Below are 24,791 nucleotides of genomic sequence, written 5' to 3' on the forward strand. Positions count from 1 at the left end.
CCTCCCTCTGAGTCACTTTGAAGAGACTGGCCTGAAAGTGCTAAAAATGACCCCTCTTCCTCCTGGGCCACCTCCTCTTCCATCATCGCCCTAAGTGTTTTCTCAAGGAGACATAGAAGTGGTATTGTAACGCTGATAACGGCGTCATCGCCACTGGCCATGTTGGTGGAGTACTCAAAACAGCGCAACAGGGCACACAGGTCTCGCATGGAGGCCCAGTCATTGGTGGTGAAGTGGGTCTGATCCGCAGTGCGACTGACTCGTGCGTGCTGCAGCTGAAACTCCACTATGGCCTGCTGCTGCTCGCACAGTCTGTCCAGCATATGCAAGGTGGAGTTCCACCTGGTGGGCACGTCGCATATGAGGCGGTGAGCGGGAAGGCCGAAGTTACGCTGTAGCGCAGACAGGCGAGCAGCGGCAGGGTGTGAACGCCGGAAGCGCGAACAGACGGCCCGCACTTTATGCAGCAGCTCTGACATGTCGGGGTAGTTGCGAATGAACTTCTGCACCACCAAATTCAGCACATGCGCCAGGCAAGGGATGTGCGTCAAACCGGCTAGTCCCAGAGCTGCAACGAGATTTCGCCCATTATCGCACACCACCAGGCCGGGCTTGAGGCTCACCGGCAGCAACCACTCGTCGGTCTGTTGTTCTATACCCCGCCACAACTCCTGTGCGGTGTGGGGCCTGTCCCCCAAACATATGAGTTTCAGAATGGCCTGCTGACGTTTACCCCGTGCTGTGCTGAAGTTGGTGGTGAAGGTGTGTGGCTGACTGGATGAGCAGGTGGAAGAAGAGGAGGAGGAAGCTGAGGAGGAGGAGGAGGAGACAGGAGGCAAAGAATGTTGCCCTCCGATCCTTGGCGGCGGAAGGACGTGCGCCAAATAGCTCTCCGCCTGGGGCCCAGCCGCCACTACATTTACCCAGTGTGCAGTTAGGGAGATATAGCGTCCCTGGCCGTGCTTACTGGTCCACGTATCTGTGGTTAGGTGGACCTTGCCACAGATGGCATTGCGCAGTGCACACTTGATTTTATCGGACACTTGTTTGTGCAGGGAAGGCACGGCTCTCTTAGAGAAGTAGTGGCGGCTGGGAACAACATACTGTGGGACAGCAAGTGACATGAGCTGTTTGAAGCTGTGTGTGTCCACCAGCCTAAATGACAGCATTTCATAGGCCAGTAGTTTAGAAATGCTGGCATTCAGGGCCAGGGATCGAGGGTGGCTAGGTGGGAATTTACGCTTTCTCTCAAATGTTTGTGAGATGGAGAGCTGAACGCTGCCGTGTGACATGGTTGAGATGCTTGGTGACGCAGGTGGTGGTACATCCCATGTTTGCTGGGCGGCAGGTGCCAACGTTCCTCCAGAGGCAGAGGCCGAGGCGGCGGCAGCAGAAGAGGACGAGGCGGCGGCAGCAGCAGCAGAAGAGGTAGCAGGGGGAGCCTGAGTGACTTCCTTGTTTTTAAGGTGTTTACTCCACTGCAGTTCATGCTTTGCATGCAGGTGCCTGGTCATGCAGGTTGTGCTAAGGTTCAGAACGTTAATGCCTCGCTTCAGGCTCTGATGGCACAGCGTGCAAACCACTCGGGTCTTGTCGTCAGCACATTGTTTGAAGAAGTGCCATGCCAGGGAACTCCTTGAAGCTGCCTTTGGGGTGCTCGGTCCCAGATGGCGGCGGTCAGTAGCAGGCGGAGTCTCTTGGTGGCGGGTGTTCTGATTTTGCCCACTGCTCCCTCTTTTGCTACGCTGTTGGCTCGGTCTCACCACTGCCTCTTCCTCCGAACTCTGAAAGTCAGTGGCACGACCTTCATTCCATGTGGGGTCTAGGACCTCATCGTCCCCTGCATCGTCTTCCACCCAGTCTTGACCCCTGACCTCCTGTTCAGTCTGCACACTGCAGAAAGACACAGCAGTTGGCACCTGTGTTTCGTCATCATCAGAGACGTGCTGAGGTGGTATTCCCATGTCCTCATCATCAGGAAACATAAGTGGTTGTGCGTTAGTGCATTCTATCTCTTCCACCCCTGGTGAAGGGCTAGGTGGATGCCCTTGGAAAACCCTGGCAGCAGAGTCTTCAAACAGCATAAGAGACTGCTGCATAACTTGAGGCTCAGACAGTTTCCCTGATATGCATGGGGGTGATGTGACAGACTGATGGGCTTGGTTTTCATGCGCCATCTGTGCGCTTTCTGCAGAAGACTGGGTGGGAGATAATGTGAACGTGCTGGATGCAGTCGGCCACCCAATTGACTAATGCCTGTACCTGCTCAGGCCTTACCATCCTTAGAACGGCATTGGGCCCCACCAAATATCCCTGTAAATTCTGGCGGCTACTGGGACCTGAGGTAGTTGGTTCACTAGGACGTGTGGCTGTGGCAGAACGGCCACATCCTCTCCCAGCACCAGAGGGTCCACTAACACCACCACGTCCATGTCCACGTCCCTTATTAGATGTTTTCCTCATTGTTCCCGTTCACCACAATTTTGAGAATGGCAAATTTGGGAATGCTTTTTCAACCCAGAACAAAAAGTCTGCTTTGACGGTCACTACAAATAACTTGACCAGCTAAAACTGTGCAGATTTGGTTGAATAGAGATGCGAGACCTGTTTTTTTTTGCGCTGTGTGACAGTTATAGGTTTAATCACAGAATGACACTTCTATCAGCACGCTAGCGTGTGTCTTAGGTTTTTCTGAATGATACTATCAATAACTTCAATGGAAGATTTTCTTTTTGGGATAGATTTCAAGTAGGCCTGAAATACCACAAACTAATTATTTTCAGAATGGCAAATTTGGGAATGCTTTTTCAACCCAGAACAAAAAGTCTGCTTTGACGGTCACTACAAATAACTTGACCAGCTAAAACTGTGCAGATTTGGTTGAATAGAAATGTCAGGTCTATTTTTTAGGCGCTGGGTGACAGGCTCAACCTGCCCCTGATGTAATATATGGCCAAAAAATAACCAGACTGTTGATGGTTAAATGCACTTCGGTGACACAGGCTCAGCCTGCAGCTGATGTAGGATATAGCACAAAATAACCACACTATCGATGGTTAAATACACTTGGTGATAGCTCGTGCTGGCGCACCACAAGTCACAAAATGGCCGCCGATCACCCCAGAAAAAAAGTGATCTAAAAACGCTCTGGGCAGCCTCAAAAAAGTGAGCAAGTCAATAATAGCACTTCAATGATCCACAGCTGCAGATCGATCACAGAATGAAGTCTTTTGGAGGAGTTAATCTGCCTAATCTCGCCCTAACGTCGCAGCTGCAACCTCTCCATATACTGATCATAGCAGAGTGACGTGCGGCGCTACGTGACTCCAGCTTAAATAGAGGCTGGGTCACATGGTGCACTGGCCAATCACAGCCATACCAATAGTAGGCATGGCTGTGATGGCCTCTTGGGGCAAGTAGTATGACGCTTGTTGATTGGCTGCTTTGCAGCCTTTCAAAAAGCGCCAAGAAAGCACCGAACACCGAACCCGGACTTTTACGAAAATGTTCGGGTCACGGACACCCCAAAATTCGGTACGAACCCGAACTATACAGTTCGGGTTCGCTCATCCCTAACCAAAACACAATAAAAAGTCAAGGGGGTGAATACTTTTGCAAGGCACTGTTTAATGATTTTAGTATTCCCTAAAATGTCTTGCTCAAAATGCGATAACCAGCAAACAATGTTTTATCACTTATTTTGGGAATGTCAACTTATTAATAATTTTTGGCAAGACATTTTACAGCTCATATACACGACAACGAAAATCAGTCTCAATGGACATATGGTTTTGTTTATATTACTGCATGAAAAAAATACATAGAATTAAATCCCAGCTTCTTGTGCTTGTCAGTGGATCAAATGATCCACTCTACTGGTGGTCTGTCGGGAGCCTGTTCCCTGTGTGTGCGTGTCCTTGAAAAAAGAAAAATGGAATCTGAAAGGACCTTGAAAAAAGAAAGATGGAATCTGATTGCTATGGACAACTAATCAAATATTCTTTTGCACCAGTTTTGAAAAATTTTCCCTTAAATTTCTTCGGTCAGATTTTTTGCCACAAAATTTTAGAAAACACTCCACTTTCACGCAAAAAGATTGAAGGCACCCATATAGTGTAAAGTGCCATGGTGACATTTTCACTATGTTGGCGGTTTGTATTTGATAATTCCGGTTTTGTTTGTTTAAAGTGTAAAAATGGTTCTTGCAGTGAAAACGTTACATCATCTGTAACCAAGTACAATCAGTCCTTTGTTTGTGCATCAAAGAGGACCTTTCACCACTCCTGACATGCCTATTTTAATAGCTCCATGCATTCCCCATTCAATAACAATTCTGGAACATCTATTCTTATGGATGAATTACTAGCAGTCTGCAGTAAGGGTACAGAGGGGTGGTAACCTGTTGCACAGTCTGAAAATGGCAGGACTGATTGGATAGAGTCAGTCTGTGCAGAGACACCCCCCCAACTGGTTACCACCCCTCTGTACCCTTACTGCAGACTGCTAGCAATTCATTCATAACTTCTAGTAGAAATAATAAAGGAATGGCAGAACACAGAGCCATAAGAATAGATGTTCCAGAATTGTTATTACTTGGGAAATGCATGAAGCTATTAAAACAGGAATGTCAGGAGCGGTGAAAGGTCCTCTAATACTTTGAATATGTTATCCTTCCCTTGCTTTTCTTTCTGTATAACACGACAACTTTGTGACACATATGACTTAGGCTACATTCACATGAACATACGTTGTACGTGTCCGTTCCTTTTTTTTTTTTTTTGCAGATAGGATGCAGACCCATTCATTTCAATGGGTCCGCAAAAAATGTGGACAGCACACCGTGTGCTATCTGCATCTGTATGTCCGTTTCATAGCCCTGCAAAAAAGATACATGTCCTATACTTGTCCGTTTTGCAGACAAGTATAGGCATTGTTACAATGGATCCACACAAAAATAAATAAAACTAATGCCATACAGACGTCATCCTTTTCTTGCGGATCCGCAAAACATACGGTCGTGTGAATCTAGCCCAGGCATGCTCAACCTGCGGCCCTCCAGCTGTTTCAAAACTACAACTCCCAGCATGCCCGAACAGCCTACAGCTATCAGCAGGGCATTGTGGGAGTTATAGTTTTACAACAGCTGGAGGGCTGCAGGTTGAGCATGCCTGATCTAACCTAAAGGAGACATTTATCAACCCCTGTTCACCATAAAACTGGCATCAAAAAGTCACGGTTTGGTGCGCACCATGCTTGCACAAAATTGTGGACTTTCTACAAGTTTAGAGCACCACTTTTCCAAAAAGTGGATGGAGCAGGCAGTGGGATGGTGTGGGGGCAGCCATAGCCAACCCAGCACATTATAATCTACACCAGGAAATTTGCGTAAATTATACCAGAAAGATCCCTTGCTAGCAGAGATTTCTGCTTTGGTGCATGGACCTGCACAGCGGTGCCACAATTATTAAAGCCCCATTCACACTTACAGGGTAACCCTGATATCTTTTGGATTTTACCAAGAGTAGCTGTATGTGTGAATACAAACATGCGCATTATATGTCCCAGACTTTTTCTCCCCAGTGTCTTATAACCAAATCCAGGCTTTGTCCGAGTGAGCGCAGTGAATGTTCTGCAAAATCACAGTGAGCGTGTTGAAATACCTGGCCCAGAACATTTCCTCTGTAGTAAAAATGCGCCCGACATGAAAACATTTCCAGGCTGACTTCTACATGTGCAAAAGGCAAACGCTGGATCTGATATTTCAAAATATTCCAGAGTTTAGGTGTGACAACTGCCTAAGAGGCATGCGCTTCTTAATAACTTATGCCAGCAAAAGGATATATTAAGTGTGTGAAATGCTGCTGGTTGCATTTCCAACCCCTGGAATGCAGCCCCCCCATTTCCCAGGCCCCTCACACAGATTGTACTTACCTCGCTCCTCGGCACCAACATTGCTTCTCATACCGCTTTTCATCCGCACGACAGGGAGATGCAGTGGCGGCCGCACAGGCTTCAGAAGCAATGTGGGTGTAGGGGAGCGGGATAAGTACAACCTCTGTGAGGGGCACTATAGGTCTTGGATAACCCCTTTAATAAGTGTCCTCTCTGTATGCTAAGCATCTCTAGAGGCAGCAGCATGGATATGCTTGCATGAACACATGCATGCAGGGTTAGAGAAATGCAGACTACAAACACTTAGCATTTGTAAGGATAATTTACTGAAACTGAATAATTGCTTTTAAGGGGTTTTCTGAGTGTTTTATACTGATGACCTAGCTTCAAGATATGACATCAGTATCTGATCAGTGGGTGTCCAATTGCTGGTCAGCCGCGGCCTAGTCACAGCTTACTGTAGGCCCGTGACATCACATTGATCAGTCACATGGCCTAGGTGCAGATCAGTCACATTAAAATACCAAGCCGCTATTCAATGGACGGCCCTGTGCTTGGTAAGCTGCAAGGAGGCCACAGTGCTCACTGGAGCACCAAGACCGCTTTCAAAAGCTGATTAGCTGAGGCGCTGGGAGTCAGACCCCCACCAGATACTGACAACCTATCCTTAGGTCTTAAGTATAAAACACTCGGAAAACCCCTTTACCAAGTATGATAAACCATTACAAACAGTAGATCTACAAGTAAGTTTATGTTGCTGGCACATGATAAACCTGAATTTTTGGAGAAACCAAATCTTGGAAATCTGCTTTGCTTGCAATTCCTGACATGAACACATTCACATAATATTTCCACAGTGGTTTTATTATAATAATAAAAAAAAAAATAAAAAAAAAAAAGCACAAAATTATGGTATAAGACTACACAAAAATATACATTGCAGCAGAAAACATTAGCTGAATAGTCACTATCGAAATGGCTTAAGAAACCACTGCAGAAACAAATTAAGTTACATATAATCAATTTAATACAAAATAACGTAAGCTAACAGTCATACTAGCTAGCACACAAGGTTATGTTCTCTCCCTGTTAAGAGTCTGAAACTCAGTCAGACTTCTGAGGTGGAGAGCAAAGCAAAAAGTGAAGAATTTACATACTTTAAACACAAATGTTCAAAAATATTGCTTTCATCATTGCCAAGTTGGATGGAGTGGGAAACTAGGAAGTCATTTACAACATGGTCATACAGAAATTCTAACCTTCAAAAAAAATTGCATACTCAATAGCAGCATTCATTTTTTTCACAGAATAAACTGTAGCTACACGTAGAGGAGAGAAGGGGGGAAAAAAAAAAAAAAAAACACCGATGGCAGCTCTTCAGACTTGGGACTGAGAATAGGCGCCCACTTTCGCGCATATTTTACTGCCCATTGAGCAGCCCTGGGATCAACTAGATTAGAAAGTAATGTAATCTTTCATATGGTTAGAACAATTACATGCCGTGGGCTCATTTACAACGTATTAAAAGTGCCCAATTTCAGACATTTTAACAGTTCTCCAGTTATTACAGTATGTGCACAGGAGGATCAGAACATAAGCATGTCATTGTAACTCTTAAATAGACTGCATGAACAGAAAAGTTGCTTTTTTGTAAACACATGAAGAACAAGTAGAATCTAAAGCAAACATCCATGTGCACATAAACCAATGCTGGCCCATGATTTATCTTCTGTATCTCCCTCGATCTCCTCTGTCTCGGTCACGTAATCTTTCCCGATCCCGATCCCTGTCACGGTCACGACCTCTATCACGCCTGTTGTCTCTTGGTCGCTCTCTTTCACGCTCTCTCTCCCTCTCTCTTGGGCGGCTTCTTCTCCCGCTGACGACAGCTTGTGTACGTCTAAGGAAGTCATCCACTCTCATATCGTAGTCATGCTGCAAGGAAAATAGTTCAGGAATAATGTATGTTGTGTATTACATTTTCAAAGAAACCACACAGAAAAACAAACAAAACCTACACTGAGTGAAAAGTCATAGCATAATGTAATTCATATAAAAATATATTACCAATTCAGTCAGGTACATGAATTCATAAGAAACTTTTCCACTGCCTGGTATAGGATTTCAACAGGTATCGAATTATCAATACTTTTGAACCCGGATTGATTCGAAAGCGGGATTTGCCATTTACCGATACTAGGCTGCACTACTGAGCAGCCTAGCATCAGAGAACATGGCGCATGCTGCTCTCAGCGTGCTCCATGTTCTCCTCAGCATCACAGTGGAGAAGGAGAGTGTCTTTCCCTCCCCGCTGTGCCGCTGACCGCCAATGACAGAGAGGGAAAGAGAAGGGGCTGTATTATAGTCATTAGTGGCAGTGGCCACAGGGTCCCCTCCCCCCATCCTCATTGGTGGTGGCAGCTTCTGATAGGAGGCCCAGCAGTGAAATTGCGGGCATCCGATCAGTTACCATGGCAGTCAGGACACTACTGAAGACTTGGCTGCCATGTTCAGCTCCCTGCTGCTGTGTGTACTATGCACAGGGCAGCAGGGTGAGTGTGAAGTCCTATTCACCCTAATAGAGCTCTATTAGGGTGAATAGGACAAGGGATTAAAATATCCCAGGTTCTAGCTCCTAAGAGGGCTAATAGTTATTAAAGTAAAAAAAGCAAAAAATAAAATATTAAGCATAAATCACCCACTTTCCCAATTTTACATATAAAATATATAAACAATAAAGAAACATATTACATATCGCCACATCCAGAAAGTTAAAACTATTAAAATATTTTAAAAATATCTCCAATGCTGTGAACGCCGTAACAGAAAAAAATAAAAACCACGCGATTTTTTAGTCACCTTGCCTGGACATCCTCAGTGTACATGCACCGGAAAAATAACTTATTTTTACCATGCAATAATCTCAAAAAAAGCCACGGCTAAAGAGTCTATAGGCAAACGTTCTGACTCCAACTCCGGCAAATAATAAGTAAAAATTTTCCAGCGTTAAATGGTAACATCAGGCTGACTCCCCATCGTCTAAGTAATCAGTCTACTTAGAGATTAAACTGGATTTATTTACTGAGCTGCCTAGTGTCTGTGGAGAGGGTATAGCCCAACGGGGAGGAGCCAACACTTTTTTTTATGTCTAGTGTCGCCTCCTAGTGGTAGTTGGACATATACCCATGGTGCTGTGTCCCCCAATGCCATGCACGAGAAATATGCAATGCACTATGGATTTAGTAAGGCTACTTTCACACCTGCGTTCAGGTGTCCGCTCGTGAGGTCCGTTTGAAGGGGCTCACGAGCGGTCTTGAACGCAGCCGCCCGGCCCTGATGCATTCTCTATGGAGGCGGATCCACTGAGAATGCATCCGCCTGCCAGCGCTCAGCCTCCGCTCCTCTCAGTGAGCGGACACCTGAACGCTGCTTGCAGCGTTCGGGTGTCCGCCTGGCCGTGCGGAGGCGAGCGGATCCGTCCAGACTTACAATGCAAGTCAATGGGGACGGATCCGCTTGAAGATGACACCATATGGCTCAATCTTCAAGCGGATCCGTTCCCCATTGACTTACAATGTAAAGTCTGAACGGATCCGCTCAGGCTACTTTCATACTTAGAAATTTTTCGAAGTTTTAATGCAGACGGATCCGTTCTGAACGGATGCGAACGTCTGCATTATAGGAGCGGATCCGTCTGATGAAACATCAGACGGATCCGCTCCTAACGCTAGTGTGAAAGTAGCCTAACCTGGAAATATTGTTGCACTGGCTCAGACATTTCCAGCAGTTCCACAATGGTGAATGGAGAGGTGGCTGTGCTGGCATGCTGCACTCTCCATTCCCTGCTATGGCCCATTAATATCTCAGATTGGCCAACCCCTTTAATACTGTCTTCCTGTTCTGTCTAGCAGTTCTGAGATGACTGCAGGCATGCTCAGTTGTGATCTTCCTCCTCTGAAGGTATTACTGGGCATGTGCAGCACATTTTCAGGCATTGTAACTAAGGGCCTTCAAGTACAAGAAAAAACAGGAGATGCGAGAACCACTAGAACATCCGGCTCTATTATTTTTGATAAATAGGAGCCTTAGATTAATAAAACATGAAATACATTTCTGATTAACATTTTTAAATTCCTATGAAATATGGTAAATTATACCAGATTATTAACAGATAATATTTTTTTAAGAGGAAGAGTCAGTATATTTTTACCAACTTCGACTCCACAGCCCTGCTAAAAAGCTTATCAATAAATTATAATTGGGCTCAAAATGATGCCATTTAAAAACACATTTTGTCCTGCTGGAAACACAAGCGAGGTCACCAAGGCCTAATATAAACCTTAAGGGGCTAAAGAAAACAGAACGTGGACAGATAACATAAATGATACATATAAATAGCAACTTACAACCCGTTTATCCCGGTAACGTGTGTCATGCTGAACTGGATGGTGACCTGAGAACTGTGGATGCGCTTGAGGAGGGGGAGCATGATGCTGATAATATGGATGATGTGGAGGCTGTTCCATTGCAGGATATGGAGGCTGAGAGGAGAAAGATGAGTGGAAAGTATTGCATGTGACAAATCCTGGATACGTACATAGAAATAAAGTTCATCTATAAAGATTTAATTGGTTTAAGTAACATATAGGGAAAATAATTCTGCGATAAAATGTCATTCCATAAGTAACTAAGGCTAGGTCTACACAACGACATTTGTCGTGTGACATAATGATAGTCTATGGTGTCAGACTGCGACAGTCGCAAAAAATCAATTCGAGATGATGGATTTTTCTGCGACTGTCGCGTTGCAGTCGCAGCATGTCACATTGCGACACCATAGACTACCATTATAAAAATTGTCACGCGACATTGGTGCGACAAATGTTGCAGTGTAGTTGTGCACATGTCGTCGTGTAGACCTAGCCAAAGGCTTTAGCAGGTATGTAAAATAACCATTTGTATACGTTAAGCACGTCTTTCAATGAAATGGGACCATGGTAAATAAACTGCAGGGGCACATTTATAAGACTGGCTTTTTAGATGCCGGTCTTAATAAAGCTCTGCACTGGAGGTGGATCTGCCGCAGTTATGTAGAGAAGCCGGCCACGGTTTCTAAATGTAACACAGCTTCCGAGCTGTCTTACATGTAGACCATTTTCTAAACCTAAAACAGGTGTAGAAAATGGTAAATGAGACGGCCTGACAGTCCCTTTTCCCTCCCGCACCATGCCCACTTTTTAAACCTGGTGTGAGAGGGAAAAAGTTGCAGATTGTGGCACAAAGGACCTCGGTGTCACAATATGAGCCAGAAATACGCCTACATTTAGGTATATTTCTGTTTAATAAATGACCCCGTTTTTTTTTTTTTTTTTGTATTATTATTATTATTAATTTTTCAGGGACAAATGTGGTACTCCAAATAAAAACTGGCTTGCTGGGTTCTGGATATTGATGACCCATCCTTAGGATAGCTCATCAATATTAGATTGTGGGTGACCCTCACCACTGATCAGCTGTAGAACTAATACAAAAGGACAGAGCCAGAAGCAGAAAGGTTCATCTACTATGTGTGGCTTGCCAGGTTACTGTAGCTCAGTTCCCATTTAAGTGAATAGAAGCTAAGCTGCAGTAATTCAGCACTGTGGCTAGACAGTGGACACAGCTTTCTGCTCTGGATTAGACTTTAAATGTAATAAGACAGAATACAATACAAACCATTCCCTGCCATGGTGGAGGTGGACCCATGTTATGGAACTCTCTCACATAGTCGTTGTACGACTGGGGGAGGGAAAAAAATAAAAAAATAAATAAAACACACCACAACTTCAGATCTGGCAGTCTAATGAATGCAAACAGTGCAATGCTTTCCACCAAATGTGTTACAATCTAACAAAACCAAGCCCTTTTGTGTGCTGACCATTGTTTGGTTAGTTTTTCACACAAATTTATACTCACTCCATTTAAAAACACATCTCTGCGAACGCCTGTAAATCTTCTGCAGAAAGAGAAATAAGAATTAGACTAGCTGTATGCGTTTCATTGTGAAAAATGAAGTGAACAAAAAAAAAAAAAAAAAAAAAAAAAAACGTACCTGTCCACTTCTTGGAAGCGAGGATCCTTGACAAACCCTGTGTACACAGAAATGTACAGTGTTACCCATGTACATACACTACACGTTACCGCTCCATAATTCAGACCAGTAATATAATAAAACCTACAGCAATTCTGAAATGTTTGAAGGAATTCACTGTGTCTTGATGTTAAAGAGAACGTGTCAGATCTTCTGACGTTTTAGTTAAAATAATTCTGGATCATCTTTTCTTAGAACTCTACCATTGTACCTTTCTTCTGTTAGTCCTCCTAGATAACTATGAATTATCAATCAGTTGGAGGGGGTGTCCCTACATCAGTTTGACACTATCCAATCAGTGCAAACAATATTAGACGCCAGGTACACACCTCTCCGACAGAGGGAAAGGTCAACACCCAGTTAAATGTTTAGGAGGAATAACAGAGGATCAAGAATTCAGAGTATAAGTTTTTTCTTGAACCGACATGTCAGGGAGTTGTGACAGACCTCTTTTAAAGAGAATCTATATTGTTGTACATGCATGTTGTTATCTGTAGTCAGCAGGAGCACATTTATGTATTGGTAGAAATGATTCAGTATAAATTGTATTTCATTGTATATATTATATTAAAGGGGTTGTTCGGGTTCAGAGCTGAACAAGACATTCCTCCATTTTCACCCCGGCAGCCCCCCTGACTTGAGCATCGGAGCAGTTCATGCTCTGATGCTCTCCTTTGCCCTGCGCTAAATCGCGTAGGGCAAAGGCATTTTTAGGAGTTCCGGTGAAGTACCAAGGCTCTCCATGGGGCTGCCAGGAAGCCCGTGATGTCACTGGCACTGACGGGCGGGCTTTAGCGCTGCCCTAGTCAGTAAAATGGCTAGGGCAGCACTAAAGCCCGCCCATCAGAGCCGGTGACGTTACCAAACACACTGCCAGGTGGAAGCTTCCGTCCGGCAGTGTGTTATGATAAACAAAAGAGCCCGATCTAGCACAGGGCAAGGGAGCGCATCGGAGCATGCGATGGGGGGGCTGCCTGGGTGAAAATAAGGTTATATCCGGGTTCAGCTCTAACCCCAGACAACCCCTTTAATTGTATTGGAGTCCACTGCAAGGTACTAAACTGACTGACAGCTATATTTCTATACATGAGGAGCAGGAAAATTCCTGAATATGCACAATGTACTCCTTAGCAGACTCACAGCACCCTCCCCATCAGCTGTATGAAGGGGCTGTGGAGCTGGGGTCAGCGATGTCAGGTCTGTCAGTCACAAGGTGTTTCTGCAGTCCAGTATCATACAAGTGAATGGGATTGAGCTGCAATTATAAAGCGCAACCACTGTCTTTTAGACAGATTTATACCCAGAACAAGGTTGAACATTGATATGGGCATAAATCCGCTTAGAAGAGTTCCACAGAGGGCTGCCAGGGAACGAGCCTTCACACAGCGAATCTGATGGATTTTTCACAGCGTTGCTTTCAGCAGCTGCTACACAGTGTATACTATAGGAGCTGTAGAAGTCAAACTGCACAAACAATTGTAATTTTAAAAAAACTAGTACAGACATGTTTATTAGCCAAATACAACTCAATCAGTAATTTAAAACAAAAATGACATTATTAAACAAACACTCAGAATGATGTAAAATAAGAAGTAGCAATAGTCTTCTTACCCCAATGCATCTGGTCTGGGTGACCCACAACAGAAGTCACATGTCCTTGTCAAGAGAGACCAGGAGGTAAAGACCGTGCTGGGACCCGGCAAGCGGTAGAATGGGAGCAGTAAGGCATTACATCTTTTATTATTTTGCACCCCATTGAGTGGTTTTATGAGAACCCCTTTAATAAGATAATGAAAGCAAAAAACCCAAAGAAGGTTGCATAAACTAATACAAAAATGTATGTTTATTTGTGCAGTGGGACTAATGAGACTCTTCTCCAGATATATCCCAATACACAGCTAGACAAACCTTTGGAGTCAGATAGCAAACATCTAGAAATCTGCTGTTGGTGTCTAAAGGCCCTTTTACATGGGCCGATATTCAGATAAATGAACAATCATATCAGTCAAATCGATTGTGCATGGTCTCTGCTCTGAAGCCAAAGCAGAGATTCTGCCCTTACTTGGCTAATGGAAGCCATGGTAGAGGCAGGAAACTGTCAGGGCCGGGGTAAATGTCCAGTCCTGTCAATTTTGCATTGGGTGGGTCTTAACCTGCGGGGATAGTTTTATCAGCGGCTCGTATCTTTTATGACAGCATAAGTTACTGCTTTTTGGCAGCACATCTGCCCATGTAAAAATAGAGCATATTAAAGGGTTCTCCACTTGCATTATAGTGCAGTGGTGACCTCAGGATAGGTCAGATTGCATGTCCTCTACTTTGTAGCAGCAGTGCAATGTAATTCCACCTGTCCATCCCATTCACTTAAATAGGAGAGGAAGCTGTAAATACACTGCACTGTTACTACAAAGTAGAAGGCGTGCAGGCAAACACTGAAGAGGATGCACCTTCATAGAGCAGATCAGTTTAGGTGCCAGGAGTCAGTCCCTCTCCAATCAGACACTGATGACCTATCCTGAATATAGGTCTTTATCATCATGAAATCGCACAACCCTTTAATGATCGTTCATCCCCCTATAAATATCACGACTGCCAAATGTAAATCTGCAGATCGACGCTCATTACAGGCAGAAAAGTCCCTTTTTGATGATAGCTTGTTTTAAAGCTGCTTATATAGCAACAATAAATAAATTAGGGAGCGCCACTGTAAAACAAGCAAATGCTGGAGTGCCAGCGGCTAAAGGGCGATCCCTCAAGCCGAAAAATACAAAAAATAAAGGAACTCTGCAGATCTTCCGTGAATGTGCGTTTATTCACCCGGTATTATGCGACATTTGATAGGACTGAAACGTTGCATGATACCGGGTGAATAAACGCACATTCACGGAAGTGCCGCGGAGTTTCTTTATTTTTTTTGCTTATATAGCAAGAGATATTAACCTGGTCGCTGGTGAAACTCTTGGGGGTAGTCAATTCTTGGTTTCTTTCTGTTGCTATGAATATCATAATCTTCTGGCCGACGTCTATATAAATTAAATGTAAGAATTAAACAGAAAACTAGATGAAATTTCTTTTATAGTACATACCTGGGAAAAGCCAGCCTGCAGTAACCTCAAAGCCCAAAAAAAACAAAAACAAAGCCTAATATGGTAGGTTTAAACAAAAGCTATAGCAGATAACCACTGCGCTTCATGCTCACACCCTGCAATCACATCCATAAACTTACCCAACAGTAGAAGCAGAACATTTCATTTGTAAAGCTGCTCACATATATAAAACATAACAGGCATAATATATACGGTAGTCCTAAACATCAATGTAGATAGGATTTGAAAAGAACATACGAACATTTCCATGTCATCTGGCTTTTTATTTTTTGAACAGCAGGATTTTATACGATCTATGTGGGTATACAAACATATGGCGTCATTTATCAAACTGGTGCAGAGTAGAACTGGCTTAGTTGCCCATAGCAACCAGATTCCTCATTTGTTTTGGACAGCTCCTCTGGAAAATGAAATGAGGAATCTGATTGGTTGCTATGGGCAACTAAGCCAGTTCTACTTTACACCAGTTTGATAAATGACCCCAATAATGCTTCATACCTAGACTAAACACGTGGGCCTGCAGCTGCTCCCTGCCCTGGTTGACAGAGGAAGTTTTACTTATTGCCTTTGCGTGTCCTTAAAGGGGTTGTCCGATTTGGGAACAAATTTCACCCAAGTCAGCAATTCTCATAAAATAAAAGAATACATTCTCAACCATTTCAACAACCACTGCTTCCAGCTCGGCTGATCCTATCCTACCCTGCAGCCAATTACTGGCTCAACAGTCTAGTGTCATATGTTGTCGAAGCCAGTGATTGGCTGCAGCGGTGTCTAGAGCATCTGGGCAAGTCATTGACGCAAAGGCAGGAGGATCACAACATCAGTACTGGAAGCAGAATGGGCGAATTAAATTCTTGTTATTTTAAGACAATTTAAGGCTCAGGAGAGCCGACGGGTCATCTTGTAGTGAATACTCGGGCCTACCTTACCTTAAAATGCTGCCACAAAACTAAAGCAGCCTGCCAGACTCCAATGAAGAAAATGATCTATGATTCAGTGATATCAATGCACTGCAGCACATGCAGACATAATTCTGGGAGAATGCTAGCAAAATTGTAAACTAATAAGTCCTTTAGGCTTCCAGCTGTGATGAATGCCAAGATTGAATGTAACTTTTGAATGTGAAACTTTATCGAACACATACTACACTATCCTAACCACACTAAATTGTTCAGCATACGTGTATATTTCCTTGTAGCCGACTAAACCGTTTCAGAATTACTCTATCCTCCCAAATCAGCAGTTTTGGACTCTTGATATATTCTAATGAAAACTCAGTTCGAAGAGATTGGAAAAAAAAAATAAAAATACACAAACATTTGTACATGAACACAATTCACAGCTGAAATTTTCCTGAAGGAGCTGAAATAAGTGACCATGAACACTTCCAACTCCCTACTAAATTGCTGGGTGAAGCGTTATATTCTGAGCAAGAAGCACAGCAGTTGCACATAAAGAAAAATAAAAAATAAAAGCTGGTGTAAAGAGGGAACATACCGCATTCTTGTAGAGTGCATTTATGACCGGTATAAAATATAGCAACAGTTCATACAGAAGTCCACTAAGGATTTTAAGCTGTAAGCCGCACATATACAAGGCGGACCTGAGAAGGTGTAGTGGTGCTGTTACAATACATTTTGCAGTCCATTGCAAAACTGAAGTAAAAAAAAAAAAACATCACATGTGTGCACTTTAGTGTAATGGTAACCTCAGCTTACAACTTCTTTGTACTCAGTCCATATAAAGCAAAAACGGGAGGGAAAAAAAGTAAAAGAAATGAAACAGGGGCTGTCAGGTTTCCTTCTACCTAATCGTTGGTGTCCTTTTAGAGTGAAAGAAAATGGGGAAGTGGCGCTGGCTCTCTACCTACCACCGTATTACCCACAGTAAAACAACACATCCAGTCTTTAGAAGAAACCTGTTAGCTTTATGCAATTAGCCTACATAGGGGTAGAGTGATTTGGCTGAAGGGCTTTTTAAGCATCAGTTCTTTGAAAGCCTTCTCCAATTCTGACACCATGTTACCCCTTTTTTCCTGGTACAGGTCGTTAAGTTCATAAGGAAGTGAGAAATAACCGTGCCGATCCACTAAACATTTATAGTCCACAGGTACTGCCAGCATCTGGACACAGCAACAGCCACACTTTCTGGTTTGTTGCCGGGTCTCCAAGTGCAACTTGCTCCCCTTTCCACAGAACCTAAACCGGTTTCAGGAGCTCAGCAAGATGTATTCACTGTGGGATTATTTATAGACCACATTTTGCAATCTGCTTCTAAAACACATCATGGTGAAGCCATATGGAAATAGTCCCAACAAGGCTCCTCTTGAAAACAAAGCTTTTTTTTTTTTTTTTTTAATGCGTAATCTCCCCATAGGGAGGTGGCATCTTCTGCAACACCAAATTTGATCCAATATAAAAGTCCCATATCTGATTGGGGAAATCCTTGGTTATACCTGAAAGAAAGGCTTTTAACAAGAAATTAACATACTTTCTTTTGATAAGTATACTTAATTCCTCACTCTTGACTCTGCCTAAGCATTCAGTAAGGTTGCTGCTTTGTTTGCTCTGCATTTTAAAGATCTAGTCTATTCTAGTCTACAATATCTGCTCTCCATGCCTTAGTGATAACCGCCCCTGCAAGATCTTGACAATCGTAATGCAACATGAGGTTTGGGGAAGAATGGGTGGGTCAGGAGCAATGGAACCAAAATGAAATCCTCAATGAAGCCACAAACTCTTCCATGCAGCTTGATGTGAGGATTTTTGCTCTTCATCACTGGCACCGAAATGTGTGCTGTGTTGTCCGTCATGTTACTCCAGCACAAGTGCCTATTATCAGTCCAAAGAACGTTTCTAACCTTCCCACTTCTCGTGTTGCTTCTCTGCGTGAGGGACGACCTCGTGATCGGGGCTGAGAATGCATTCTTCTCTTGTGCCTCATTTTGTGAATGACTTGATACAAGTCAATGCTTTCATCCGTTGGAAACAAAAGGCAGAGTTGGTTTCCACATTCTGGTTCAATTTCCTGCAAACAAACAATTACCAAATTAAAATAACAATAAAAAGTGAACTTTACCCTCTAAATGGGCACAAGAGGTTTTCAGACCAAATCCAAAAAGCATATATTCAAGGAAAAAAAAAACCCCCAAAAAAAAACCTTAATTAGGCCTTATGCACACAACCATATCTATGTTGCGGATCCGCAAAATATGTATACTACTGTTATTGCATCTGCATTTTCTGTGGAACCACTTCAATGGGTATGTGGTTGGCATTTTACGGCAGAGTATAGGACATGTTATATCTTTTTGCAGAATGGACATACGGATGTGAAAAGCACATTGATAATCCATGTGTTTTCTGCATACTATATTCTTTCCACAAAGCGATACAATAAAAAATGCACACAGCACATAGACTACATCCTTATTTTGCAGATCTGCCATTTGTGGACCACAAAACAGATATGGTTGTGCACATGAGGCCAACGAGACATACCAGTTTTCTGCAATCCCAAATCACTACCTGAAGGGAAGCTGTCAATCACAGCAACGCTCCCACTTGTGAGGAGTTAGGCTACATGCACACAACCGTATGTGTTTTGCGATCTGCAAAAAAAAAAGATATTCCGTATGCCATCCGTTTTTTTTTTTTTTGCGGATCCATTGTAACAATGCCTAAAACGGACAAGAATAGGACATGTTCTTTTTTTTGCGGGGCTATGGAACAGACATACTGATGTGGACAGCACACTGTGTGCTGTCCGCATTTTTTGCTGACCCATTGAAATGAATGGGTCCGCATCCTATCTGAAAAACAAACCAAAAAAAAAAAAAAGGAATGGACACGGAACCAAAATACGTTCGTGTGCATGTAGCCTTATCCTGATGAACCTGCATAACAAGATACAGGTACTACCCCCTACGTATCAGGTGTATGTATTTCAACATGCAAGAAAAGGTTGGGAAACATCATAGATGATCTGGTGAGAAGTTGTTTCCCAGTAAACAAGTAGATCAAAAGTGACATATTATGGAAAAGTCCTCTCACTTGTCCATCTCGTCCAATCTTTACTGGCTTGTGTTCATTCCATGGGTTGGTCAAGTGAACAGACTTTGTAAATGGCAGTTCTCTCCTATTCAGTGAAAGGGCGAAGACACAACCAAGAAATAATAAGCAATCACTTTATAGAACTGAAAATTGGGTGTTAAGAAATCTTTATGCTTTAATTCACTGCTTTCATACTTATATCTCACATTTAGTAACATGAACTAGAGTACAAAAAAAAAATAATTCAATTTCCATTACTTATAATGTGTTGTCCTAGTAGAACATCTCAGTAGAATCATTTTAAATGCCAAAATAGCCTTCAGGGTCCAAAAAAAAAAAAAAAAAAAAAAAAAAAAAAAAAAAAGACAGCCTTACCGTATTCCCAGGGCTGAGAACGAATTCTCGATTGTACCCCAAATGATTAGGCCTCTGAGATGATCCAGGATAACAATGGAGTTTTGAAGCATTTTTAATTATGCTGGACCAGTGAGTGGGAGATTAAAGGGAGTTTTACTTTATTTAGAAACTAAACCATCAAATTATACTAGGCTCTGATAAGTAACAACCTGTCACCGTAGATAACACTGATTGATTCAAGATCATACATAAAATACACAATCTGAGTGTACCTGCAGATCCAGTCTATCTTGAAAACCCCACCAAGCATCTTTGCATTCATCCCTGCAGGAAGAACCCAGTGTATTGGTGATCCACCATGGAGAGATTCAGATGACAGACGGGCAAACCCTGAAGAAAATAAATGAAACGGTCAGCATATGATCAATAAATAAGCATTCCAAATGATGTTTTGTGTTTGTCCACAGAAAACCGTTAGACACCCCCAAAGCACAGGCAACTATAAGGCAGGGCTTGACAAATTTCCTTGGAATCTAGGAGCCAGCTAAAAAAGTTAGGAGCCAGCGTCATAAAATCTATATTGCGATATAATTTTAAGCATGTATATCGCAATATATCGTTTTCTATATTTGGGGGGGGGGGGGGGGGGTGTTCAAACTTTTTTTTTTTTTTACTTTATTTAATAACTATTAGCCTCCTTAAGGGCTCTATTAGGGTGAATAGGACTTTACACTCTCCCTGCTGTCCTGTGCTTTGTGCACACAACAGCAGGGAGCTGACCATGGCAGCCAGCCTCTGATCAGCCCCCCTCCAGCCTCTGATCAGCCCCCCTCCAGCCTCTGATCAGCCCCCCTCCAGCCTCTGATCAGCCCCCCTCCAGCCTCCCTCTTATCAGCCCCTCCAGCCTCCCTCTTATCAGCCCCTCCAGCCTCCCTCTTATCAGCCCCTCCAGCCTCCCTCTTATCAGCCCCTCCAGCCTCCCTCTTATCAGCCCCTCCAGCCTCCCTCTTATCAGCCCCTCCAGCCTCCCTCTTATCAGCCCCTCCAGCCTCCCTCTTATCAGCCCCCATCTTATCAGCCCCTCCAGCCTCCCTCTTATAAGCCCCTCCAGCCTCCCTCTTATCAGCCCCTCCAGCCTCCCTCTTATCAGCCCCTCCAGCCTCCCTCTTATCAGCCCCTCCAGCCTCCCTCTTATCAGCCCCTCCCCCCCTCTTATCAGCCCCCTCTGGTAACAAACCCACCCTGCCTCCCTCCCCAGTATTAATCATTGGTGGCAGTGGCCACAGGGTCCCCCTCCTCCTCCTCCCCCCATCATTGGTGGCACTGGCAGTGGGCAGTTCCGATCGGAGTCCCAGCAGTGTAATGCTGGGGCTCCGATCGGTTACCATGGCAGCCAGGAGTCACGCTACTGAAGTCCTGGCTGCGATGGTATGTTAGTGAGCAGCATTATACTCACGTGCGCCGTGGCAGCCGGGAGCTCCTTCTTCTCAAAGGTCTGTGCGGCGCATTGCTAATGCTATAAGCATAGCAATGAGCCGCACAGACAGAAGAAAGAGCGCCCGGCGGCCACGGCGCACGTGAGTATAATGCTGCTCACTAACATACCATCGCAGCCAGGACTTCAGTAGCGTGACTCCTGGCTGCTATGGTAACCGATCGGAGCCCCAGCATTACACTGCTGGGACTCCGATCGGAACTGCCCACTGCCACCAATGCAGAGAGTCAAGACTGAAGAACCCGGCCCCCGACCTCTGACAGGACGCTGTGATCCGCGCGAATAACCCCTCAACTGAGGAGTTAATCGCGCGGATCACAGCGTGCAGTCATAGGGGCCGGGATATGGCCGGCACATTCATTGGTGGCGCAGTGGCCACAGTCCCTCCCCTCCTCCTCCTACCCTGTTCTTAGTGGCCAGCGGCAGCCGCGCACAGTGGGGAGGGAGGGACTCCTCTCCTCCACTGTGCCGCTCAGGAAACCATGGTGCGCGCCGAGAGCGCATCTTTGAAAACGGGCTGACAAATACCCAAGCGCCAGGACCAAATTCCTGGTCGCCATGGCGACCTGGCGCCCGGGATTTGTCGAGCCCTGCTATAAGGCTACTTTCACATGTGCGTTTTTTGCCCGAGTCGGCTGGGATCAGTAAAAACGCTTCTGTTTTTTTATAATACAACAGGCTGCATCCATTATGAACGGACCGAGGTTGTATTAGCTTTAAAATAGCCATGACGGACCAGGCATTAAAAACCATTGCAAGTCAATGGGGGCCGGATCCGTTCTCTATTGCTCCGCATACCATGCCGGACAGATAAACGCTGCTTGCAGCGGTTTTCTGTCTGGTGTGGGAACACAACCAAACGGAACAGAATGCATTCTGGTGCATTCCGTTCTCTTCAGTTCTGTCCTCTGACAATGAATGGGGACAAAACTGAAGCGTTTTTCTTCAGTATTGAGATCCTCTGCCAGGTCTCAATACCGGAAAAGAAAAATATATACTTGAAAAATGGGGAGTCTCACACATCTTTGGTCTGTGCCTTGGTTAGGCTGATGTTAACTATGTGGCAAAGACAAACCCAATTGGTCACAAAGGTAGAAATAGGACTGGATCAGGTTTTTCTCTGACCCGAGCCATTGCTGCAGCATGGATGTCGCCAATCACAGCCACCACCACATGATCACAATACCATGAGTACATTTCACAGCGCAGGAAGGCACCAATTATGAGATCTTAACACCCAGATGTCACCCAAATATATCAGCTCTCAGTCCCAAGGCCAGGGGTTTTTGATGCACTGCATTTCTTTTTATAGAGACACCAGAATCAGATTATGTGGAGGGAAATTATAAGACCAAAACTGAATAGAAAAGTCAAAAACAGCATCAAACTGCCCTCTGTGAACCCAACAGTTGAAATAGAGTTTTGTCCAATTACAGAAACAATCATTGCAAAAAAATTTATATATATATATATATATATATATATATATATATATATATATATATATATATATATATATATATATATATATATATATATAGAGAAGACGGCACTCCTTAACCTTACCTTGAAATTTTCCACTCTCTCTAACAGAGAACACCAAAATGACGCTTCTTGCAGATCTGAATGCTGCATTCAGCTTCTTCTCATTTACTGGTAAGGTTGACCAAACACCCTGCGTCAAAGGCAAATGTAAGATAAATGTCAGCGTGATGCTCTTTTTGTCCGAAATCCTAAAGATGAAAGTGGTTTTCCAAGGCAAAAAAAATCCTTTAGCTACATATGGCATGACAAAATGAAAAAACGCCCATAACTCCTCTTTAAAATTATCCAAAACTAGTCTTCAATTACACTCATGAAGTCAATGGTCGCTGGGCAGTGATGTCAGAATGTACAGCATGTGCCCACTGTACTGGCAGTGGTGAAGTGAAAGTAGATTTAAGGGGTTACTCTATATCTAAAATATCCCCTTGTATGGATTATACTTACCTGATCACCGGCACTGCATCGGATCCCTGCGCGGCCGCGTCTCCCCGTCGCTTGGATCAAAACATCCGTCGACGTGTGTGTGTGTGTAGGGGGGGGGGGGGGGGGAGAATGGGTCGAGCAGCAAATGGCAAGCTGCGACAGGGAAAAGCCCCCTTGAGGCAGGTCACTGCCGTGGCCCACTATTGGCTGCTCCCACGCCAGATGTTTTGGTCCAAACGATGGGGAAAAGCAGTGGCAGCCGCGCAGGAATCCAGAACGATGCAGGTGTCGGGGAGCAGGCAAGTATAATCCATACAAGGGGTCCGGGCATTGGAGGGGGGTGGGGGGGGGGGGGAGGGGGAATCTTTTAGTTATAGGATAACCCCTTTAAGAGGGAGTACTGATTTTCTAAAGTCTGGAAAACCTATTCCAATGTACATGACAAAGAAATGGCTTCATTTTGTGCTGCAAGTGCCTTTTGGCACTAGAGGACGACAATGGTGTCCAGTCCACTCCTTTTACTACAGTCCGAACTGATGTATCCAGTGCAGTCATGTCTTGTAGCCAATGATATAGGCACAACACTAACCATACAGCAGACTGTTCACTAAATACAAGTCCCTTATGTAAAAATGTACACTTCGACAGACATAACATTTACCTTTGCTTTAGCCAATGAAACATTCTCATGATTGTTGCTTTTAATAAGGAAAAATCGGGCTTCCTGGAGAATATACCTAATTTTATTTATTCGTTCTGAAAAATAAAAATCAGGAGAGAGTGAAAAAGGACATGGTAGCAATTCATATATTTGATATAGTCTAACACTCTGCAGGGCCTGGAGAGAAACGCCCACATGCCAGGACCTGCACTGCATACACTCAGTTCTGCCCAGAGAGTGTTCCTATATTACTCAAGTACCAATGTAATGAACTATGGGACATCTGTGATCATCGCAAACCCTACCAGGTACATTCAGTCTCTCATTAGGGTACTTTCACACTAGCGTTTTTCTTTTCCGGCACAGAGTTCCGTCACAAGAGCTCTATACCGAAAAAGAACTGATCAGGCATATCCCCATGCATTCTGAATGGAGAGTAATCCGTTCAGGATGTCTTTAGTTCAGTCATTTTGACTGATCAGGCAAAAGATAAAACCGTAGTATGCTACGGTTTTATCTCCGGCGGAAAAAAACTGAAGACTTGCCTGAATGCCGGATCCGGCATTTTCCCCCCTCAGAAATGTATTAGTGCCGGAATGCCGGATCCATCCATCCGGTCTTTGCATGCGCAGACTAGTAAAAATGTGAAAAAAGATACAAGACGGATCCGTCTGTCCGCATGACAAGCGGAGAGACAGATCAGTTCTTGCAATGCATTTCTGAGACGGATCCGCATCCGGATGAGTCTCACAAATGCTTTCAGTCACATCCAGATCGGCGGATCCTGCGGGCAGTTCCGACAACGGAACTGCTTGCCGGATCACACTGCCGCAAGTGTGAAAGTACATGAGTGGCATTTTAACTTGGGAGTCGGGCAACACCTTCAGAGGCTTTAAAGAGGGCGTGTCAGCAGGATCAACTATTAAACCAAGCATACTTCCGAGTGGGGTTGATCCTGCAGATTAAAATGATACCTGGATGATAGACATCCATTTTGCCATTCCAGAGATAAGTTCTCTAGTATATTTAAATTAGGGCTTCAGTATCTTCTCCCCTTGACTGACACTTTCTCTAGTAATAGCGCACAGTGAGAAACTGTTCAGATGAACTGATGCCTACTGCACATGCA

General features: G+C 44.1%; 1 protein-coding gene across 3 annotated transcripts in view; it reads right to left on the bottom strand.

Moving 5' to 3' along the window:
* Positions 1–6,754: 6,754 nt before the first annotated feature.
* Positions 6,755–24,791, bottom strand: part of YTHDC1 (YTH domain containing 1) — a 55,425-nt gene continuing 37,388 nt past the window's right edge. The window contains exons 7-17 of one of the 3 annotated variants that reach the window (XM_040417966.1): positions 23,663–23,757; positions 22,600–22,708; positions 19,811–19,928; positions 19,182–19,266; positions 17,990–18,156; positions 14,963–15,045; positions 11,984–12,020; positions 11,848–11,887; positions 11,608–11,670; positions 10,299–10,433; positions 6,755–7,827 (exon numbers count right to left, since the gene is read on the bottom strand). In XM_040417966.1, the coding sequence (XP_040273900.1) occupies positions 7,615–7,827; positions 10,299–10,433; positions 11,608–11,670; positions 11,848–11,887; positions 11,984–12,020; positions 14,963–15,045; positions 17,990–18,156; positions 19,182–19,266; positions 19,811–19,928; positions 22,600–22,708; positions 23,663–23,757 (1,145 nt within the window). In that variant the 3' untranslated portion in view covers positions 6,755–7,614. The remainder of the gene's footprint in view (positions 7,828–10,298; positions 10,434–11,607; positions 11,671–11,847; positions 11,888–11,983; positions 12,021–14,962; positions 15,046–17,989; positions 18,157–19,181; positions 19,267–19,810; positions 19,929–22,599; positions 22,709–23,662; positions 23,758–24,791) is intronic. The other 2 variants (XM_040417968.1, XM_040417967.1) reach the window with 2 other exon arrangements.

The sequence above is a fragment of the Bufo bufo genome, chromosome 2 (genome assembly GCF_905171765.1).
Source record: "Bufo bufo chromosome 2, aBufBuf1.1, whole genome shotgun sequence".
NCBI classification, from domain to species: Eukaryota; Metazoa; Chordata; class Amphibia; order Anura; family Bufonidae; genus Bufo; species Bufo bufo.